The sequence below is a fragment of the Penaeus chinensis genome, chromosome 43 (assembly GCF_019202785.1).
Source record: "Penaeus chinensis breed Huanghai No. 1 chromosome 43, ASM1920278v2, whole genome shotgun sequence".
Taxonomy (NCBI): Eukaryota; Metazoa; Arthropoda; class Malacostraca; order Decapoda; family Penaeidae; genus Penaeus; species Penaeus chinensis.
Genome location: NC_061861.1, coordinates 9,827,794 through 9,835,293, shown reverse-complemented (window position 1 = coordinate 9,835,293; position 7,500 = coordinate 9,827,794). Strand labels below are relative to the sequence as shown.

Genomic DNA, 7,500 nt, shown 5'->3' with positions numbered 1-7,500 from the left:
TCATTATATCTTATCATGCCGGGTCCACCTCATCAAATAACCATAGTTAATAATACTGCAGTACAACAGTATTTACGAGTTTTTGCCTATTTTTCAAATTGAATGTCTTTTGGTGTATCCTACTTCCCCGTGTTCCATTTGATGACTCTGCTCATTTAGGTTTCTGCACTGTCTTCTGATTAATTTCGTCAGTGCCATGTACCTTTTTGGTTTTCTTTTATGGGGTGTTTGAATAGGTATACTTTTATCTCAAGTTAAAAATGGAGGCTACAAACTACAACTTCTGATATTATATTTTACTTTATTTCTTTCAAACAATATACATCCAAGAAAATAAATCTATATTCAGTACAAACATCTAGTTAAAATGCTTTTGCATTGTATGAGATACTGGCAATATTGGGAAAAAATACAAAGCACAACTTTCCTTTTCAGGCACACATATCTTCTAGTAGTATTTGTTTTGAAACTCCTTAAATGTTTGCTGAATGAATCATGCTCTATATTTACACTTATATACATTGCATTGGCTTCATACACTAGAAACAATAAATCAGTAGTCAATAATTCAACATTAAAATCCATTATGGTCCAAAGGAAATCCTGATATAAAATCTTTCATTTTAACTTTTATCACATTATTTTTCCAAGACACGCATGACTTGAACATTACAAGCACCATCATTAGTTTCACGATAAATATACAGTCAAGAAGAATCAAAAGAAGAAAAAGAGAGATAGAGAGGTACAAAGAGCATTGGTGTTACAAATATAGGTCTTGTCTGAGTGAAATTTAATTAATTACCAAAATACTCGTGTTAGGGGATGTTCTGCTGCATAGCCCTTGTTCTGGATAATGGTGTCAGCAATCTTGGAGTAAACAGAGTCATTGTTCAGGAATGGACCATCTTCAATTTCCTTCACATAGATTTTGATACGTGCTGCAGCTTCTTCACAGAAGGTCATGGCAAGCTGAACCTGAGATAAGTGACATACTCATATGTAATATTCTATCATACACTGATATTTTGAATCAACTCAAAATATGAAATTTAAATAAGCCTTGGTCCTTCGAGAAAAAACAATACCCTTTTTAAAGGATAACTTTATGCTCTTAACTCTCCAACCAGGTGTCAACACTATGTTTTCTGGCCAGAGCATCACACATCATTCTCATTTCAGTGTATTACCTTATACCAGATTCTGACTTTCCAAAACTTAAATAAACTAGTAAAACGTCAAAAACAGTAGGACTCACCTCATGATCAGCATTTTTCACCCCAATTGAATAGGACCTTGATGCACGACTCAACACAGCAGTCATGGCATACAAGTCAATTGCACAGTTAGCAAGGCGGGCCACTTCCCTCTGGTTTGCTGGGTCAATGATGTTCTTGCCTAGAATAATTATTCTTTGTTATTAATATAAGCATAAAAGAGCTTCATCGTTACTGCTTATGGATACAATCAAAAATATTTATTATTAACAGATATTACATTAATACAGGAAACAATCCATCCACTTGAAAAAAATACAGCTCACAGTTATTCAGACCTACCATGCCTGGCAAGGGATGTCTCTACCGCATACTGGAAGCGCTTGACACAGTACTCTAGGGCTTCTCCTCCGGCGCTGAGTGAGGGGTGTAGGGAGCCACTCAAGTCGAGGTCCAGTTTGGGCTTGTCCTTCTGGTGCCGCATCCTCTCCAGGCCTTTGCCAATCACAAAGGATGGGTTCATCAAGGGGTTTCGCAGTTTCTTCACAGTGTCTCGCAATTCTGCACCAGCATGCTGAATGCCTGCAAGTGTAGAAAAATAAAATTAAATAAAAAAACACCAAACCGATAACCATTGTTTAATTCCTAAAATATGAGGTCAGCACAACTGGTATACATGCAAATCATACAAAAATAAGCTGACTGAATGAGAATTAGCCTCTTATTTAGAATGTGCAAACCTAAGTAAAGAAAGGGAAAATAAAGACAGTAACACAGTCTCACCTGTTTACCCTTTTCCTTGATTTTCAAAAATATTTTGTTTTCTTATATTGCCACTACTAATGTTAATAACATTATAGTAATTATAATATCTATAATAAAAATATCCACATCAATATTGATAGCACTGATAAAAAAAGATTTATCCTGCAAATTCACGAACAGTGAAGTCAGGTAAGGTCACAAGGTCTACTATTTGACTCATTTGTGGCTAAGACATTTCACAAAGAAGAAGAAGAAGAAGAAGAAGAAGAAGAAGAAGAAGAAGAAGAAAAAAAAAAAAGAGCAAAGTATTTTTGACATTGGGTTAAAACTTAAAGAAGCAAAGAAAAAATATACTAACAACAACTTGATTAACAATAAGAACAACCTTATAAAATTAATAATAACACCCATATTAAAAAACTAACCATTCAATCCAACAAACATTCGCAGGATTTCATTTGTTCCTTCAAAGATAAGCAGGATGCGCGCATCACGAAGATACCTCTCAAAGGGGTAGGTCTTCATGTAACCTAAACCTCCCAACACCTGCAGGCACTCAGATCCCCAGTGCCAGGCACCCTCTGAGCTGAAAATCTGATAGATGGAGAAAGGGATTAATAATAATCTTAATTACAGTGATGCCAAAGATCATGATATTATGTAATAACAAGAATGCATTAACAGAGTGAAAGTCATCAGCTGTTACAGTTATCTACCCTAACTTCTACCCATAATCTATCCTTATCATCAAACTACATCCAAAATCTGATTCTTAACACAAATCTGCCATCAACATTTAATCAACAGTTCCTGGCCCAAGGCTAAACCACTTCTAAGTTTTCCTCACAATCACATAACCCTACATAAACCACTTAACCAATAAAAATATATTTGGGCAAAAATATTCAGCAGAATTGATGAAGATAAAAATGGTGATAATTATAATCATGAATAAATACAATAACAGTAAAAAAGTATAAACATAATACTGAAACCACTATTTTCATTACCTTAACAATGGCAGCCTCAACTGAACAGTCTGCATTCTCCTGCCCATCTAAGACACCTGCAGTTAGGTATGCCATTGATTCCATGGCATAAATATGTACACACATGCGTGCAAATTTCTCCCTTATTAGGGCAAAGTCAGTGAGGTGGCGACCAAATTGCTTTCGTTCCATGCTGTGCTCAAGTGCCCACTTCATAACTTTTTTGAGAATGCCTGACAAAATAGACGGATATTAGCATCAATTTCTGAAACAATATACAAAAAGCAAAAACTAGGGGTGGAAATTAGTTCTGCTACTTTTTAAATAATAAGTCAGTCAGGTAAACATCAAGTAAATGAACAACCTTCAAGGGATATCTACACAGGAATTATCTTTTACTGCTTTCTCTATGCAAATTATGCCCACATGAATTAGTACACAGACCAAGTCCACTTACCAGCTCCTGAACTTCCCATGGAAAACCGACCAGAGTTTAGAATATTCATGGCTATCTTAAAGCCACCTCCTACTTCTCCTAGGATATTCTCAACTGGAACAGGTGTATTGTCAAAGAAAACCTGGAACAAAGAGAAATATGTTATGTGTTACCTCCTATTTGAATGGAGAGTGTTAACCATACTGTGAGCTGGTTTCATGGTAGATAGAGTTATACTTACTAAAAGAATAAGTTTTGCTGTAAACTGATTATTTAGTTCTAACAAAACTGGACAATTAATCAAAGCCTCTAGCAAACTTCCTTTAATGGTCAATTCTATTTAGTATGAAATCACTAAAGAGTCTACTGATATCATTCTCCAACATATAATAATATATCAAACAGTAATAAGACAAACACAAAAGATTACAATGACATTTCTTTTCAAAATCAAAAAGATGACAACTACTAAATATTTCAATATATACAGTATGCTCAGACTTCTCATATAAATTTCTAAACAAAATACAATCATACAACTTAAGATTGATACTGCAATATATAACATATAACAAAATAATATATAAGTAAAAGATGAAGAGACAAAATGAATTACTTGAAAAGGGGAAAGGAAAGAGAAGACAAATAAATAAATAATAAATGAACAAATAAATCAATAAACCACGTATTGCTAACAATGCAACTGTAATTCCAGTGAATCAAGGAGGAGCCACTCACCTCACAAGTGTTGGAACCCCTGATGCCCATCTTATCCTCTGGTGGCCCACTTGCAACACCTCCGAAGTTCCTCTCAACAATGAAGGCTGTCACCTTGTCCTTCTTCTCTCCATTGGGTTGAACAACCTTTCAGATAGAATCCTACAGCATTAACTTCATATGCCGAGTGGTGATTATGCTTTATATGTCTGGAGGTTTCATTCAAATGAATAAATGTGTAACAAAGTAACAAAATATTATTTAATTTCTTAGCATCTCCCTTTTATTAACCAGCAAAAGTTTAATTGTTATATTACTTTCTATAGATATGCAAAGAAGCTACAACATATCTAGTATCTCTATTTCAAGGACTTCTACCTCTGTCTTTGCAAAAACTGTCATCAGATCTGCATATCCTCCATTTGAGATCCAGATCTTGCTGCCATTCAACAACCAATGTTTGCCATCATCTGACAGCGTAGCTCGAGTCCTAATGGAAGCAGCATCAGAGCCTGAACTAGGTTCAGTCAGGCAAAATGCTGCTGTCCATTCTCCACAGGCAAGTCGAGGAAGGTACTTCTCCTTTTGGGCTTCATTTCCCGCAATAAGGATACCCTGTTAAGAATAAATTATTGTTGAAATAACCCAACTTTGTAAAATAGTAGTCACAGAGTAAAATCCACCTGACATTATATCACAAACTATTATTCAATAACTAAAATTCAGAATTTTAAAGTGTTGAAGCAGATAGTTAACAGCATTAACTGCTTGCTTAACCCAATCAATATGGATGGCAAGAATACATGCCATGGCCACTGTAATATAAGTTTATTTATTGTATTTACACATAGAGAGCTCTACAAGTGCTTAGTTACCAAGGAGTCAGCTATTAGTCCTACCTATCTCCCCTGTTTACCCTTTTCTTTGACTTTTGGAAAGGGTCTTTGCTATTATTTCATTGCCTTAAATGTTACCAAGAATTAAATAACAATTAAATAATCCTAACATCAGTAACAATAATAACAGCATCGATATCAATTATATTAAAATGAAAAACACATTCATGGAATGGGGAAATTAAAATTAGTCACTAGGGCCTACTGATAGACTCCTTGCTGGCTGAGCACGTGTATGTAATTGATCATACATCTGTAAGTAACAAAATTCACAAAAAAAACTACAGGAGACAGAAATCCATGGTGGTTGGGTTAATTCAAGTTTTTTTTTAATAATCAGCAACCAAATTATATAATTTTTACAAAAAAAAACAAAAATAATGATTAATGAAGTATCATACTGAAACTACATACATTACACCAAATACATTACATCCAAATAATTTTATCACAAAATTAGCAAATATTCCCATGGAATACACATAACCTTCAGTCCAATAGCTTGGTGAGCAGCCAAAGTAACAGCAATGGATCCATCTAAGGCTGTGATCTCTGCAATTCTAGCATACTCAGTAGCACCCAAGCCAAGGCCACCATACTCCACAGGAATCTGCTGCCCATACAGACCCAGGTTCTTTAGGCCATCCAGGGTATCTTGAGGAATCTTTGCATCTTTGTCAATCTTTGGGCCATCAACTGAAATGGGCAGCATATTGTACCTCAGATTAGCATAGCATTAGCCTCTAAGTAAACAATTACTAATATAGAAAATTCTACAATATTTTGAAACAGACAAGTTCAAACTACATTTGTATACAACATAATAAAAACAAATTATTCTCAACACTTCTTGACTATATAATTAATACATGGCTACAGTGATAATTTTGCTTTTCCAGCATGTCTTCTTTAGAGACAGAAAACCAGGTAAAAGGTAGGGAGAAAGGAACAATAACAAACATTAATGAGTCTTACCTTCCTCTTCAAAGAACTTTTCAATGGGCACCAGCATATCATGGAGCAACTCATGCTGATCTTTGTCTAAAACTTCAGGAAAAGCCAATATCTCCTTATCAAACCTGGAAGAAAAATAAAATTGTTTTGGCCTCTCTCAAATTTACCAATGAATATACTGTAATCTAATGGTCTTTTCTTTGTTGATGGATAAATGGGTCTAGGATCTTTTTATTTTTTGTATTATACATTGTGTCTAACATCAGTATCAGAAAGAAGAATACAAATGGATCAGTGGTATTCAATAATAAATGAAGAATGGCATAACACTTTACCAAATAAAAAACAAATTAATCATAAAGAAAAGAACTCATGAATTTCATATGATATCACACTTTCCACAGAAATAGGAATTTTCCAAATCCACTCACTTTTTTAAGTCCCTAGACTTATCTAACACTAAAAATATAAATGTTTCTACAAATACTAGACATTCAAAGTATTCAAAGATACCTATAGAGGTTCCCATCCCTTGACACAAAAAATATATAAATCAAAATATAACAATATATATATATATACAAAAGTAAATAATTATATAATCACTATAAAAACTTTTACTATAAAATTTGCAATATGTTTCCTGTGCACATTTTCAAAATATATTTAATAATATGTAATATGTCCACCTAACATTTCTGTGAATAGGGTACTTTCTAAAGATTCATGTCTGTCTGTAGTGATAGCTTAGTGATAGCTATGAGTTGGTCTAACAGATGAGGCTAAAATTAATTTGGTGTGCATTTCTCCAAATGCATTCCAATACAGCTGTAGATGTAGATCATACCACATCAGTAGCTGAGTGTAATGCCAAACACCATTCATGTTCATTACTTCAGGGAACTACAATAAACACTCAGCCCAACCCACATTCCTCACCAAAGGAGATGTAACTTACTTTCCAAGAAAGAGGTTTTTGATGAAGGGTGGCCGCTGGGGCTTCTTTGCAATAGGTTGATGGGTTGATGCATCATCATGTTGCTCTACCTAGAATAAAATTTTGTTTTACTACACTTAGAAAAAATCTAAATAAAAGAAACTGAAGAAATGAGTCATAATGGCTTATATGCTGTATTTACATAACATCCTTGGCAAACAGATACTCTTGCAGTCAAGCCAAAAAATAACAAACTCTTATAAAGAATGATATGCCATGTATATCTGGTAAATTTTCAAAGAGTAGTTCATTTTATAAAACATAAAGGAAATTGCAAACACTCAATATCATTTCTCTTCTCTCATAAACCAGTGACTTCTGAACCCAAATAAAATTTACATGAAAATCTGTAACACAATTTTGTTATATATAAGTAGAAGTGGAAGACTTTTGGTCAAATTCCGTGTTAACTTTTCTGGTTGACGTTATTGAGACATCTATAATGACTCCTGTGACATAATGACTTCTGCATCTTCAAATTCCAGCACAGGTACAAATATGAGGATGAGTGTGTCTAAAGGTGTTTTTA

The 7,500-nt window shown here is 34.1% G+C and overlaps 1 protein-coding gene across 1 annotated transcript in view; it reads right to left on the bottom strand.

The window, feature by feature from the left end:
• Nucleotides 1–284: 284 nt before the first annotated feature.
• Nucleotides 285–7,500, bottom strand: part of LOC125024599 (complex I assembly factor ACAD9, mitochondrial-like) — an 8,854-nt gene continuing 1,638 nt past the window's right edge. Inside the window, exons 2-12 of the mRNA XM_047612415.1 lie at nt 6,933–7,021; nt 5,996–6,099; nt 5,508–5,716; nt 4,503–4,739; nt 4,146–4,271; nt 3,429–3,549; nt 2,993–3,204; nt 2,408–2,576; nt 1,560–1,799; nt 1,259–1,398; nt 285–978 (exon numbers count right to left, since the gene is read on the bottom strand). Coding sequence (XP_047468371.1) covers nt 802–978; nt 1,259–1,398; nt 1,560–1,799; nt 2,408–2,576; nt 2,993–3,204; nt 3,429–3,549; nt 4,146–4,271; nt 4,503–4,739; nt 5,508–5,716; nt 5,996–6,099; nt 6,933–7,021 — 1,824 coding nt within the window. The 3' untranslated portion in view covers nt 285–801. The remainder of the gene's footprint in view (nt 979–1,258; nt 1,399–1,559; nt 1,800–2,407; nt 2,577–2,992; nt 3,205–3,428; nt 3,550–4,145; nt 4,272–4,502; nt 4,740–5,507; nt 5,717–5,995; nt 6,100–6,932; nt 7,022–7,500) is intronic.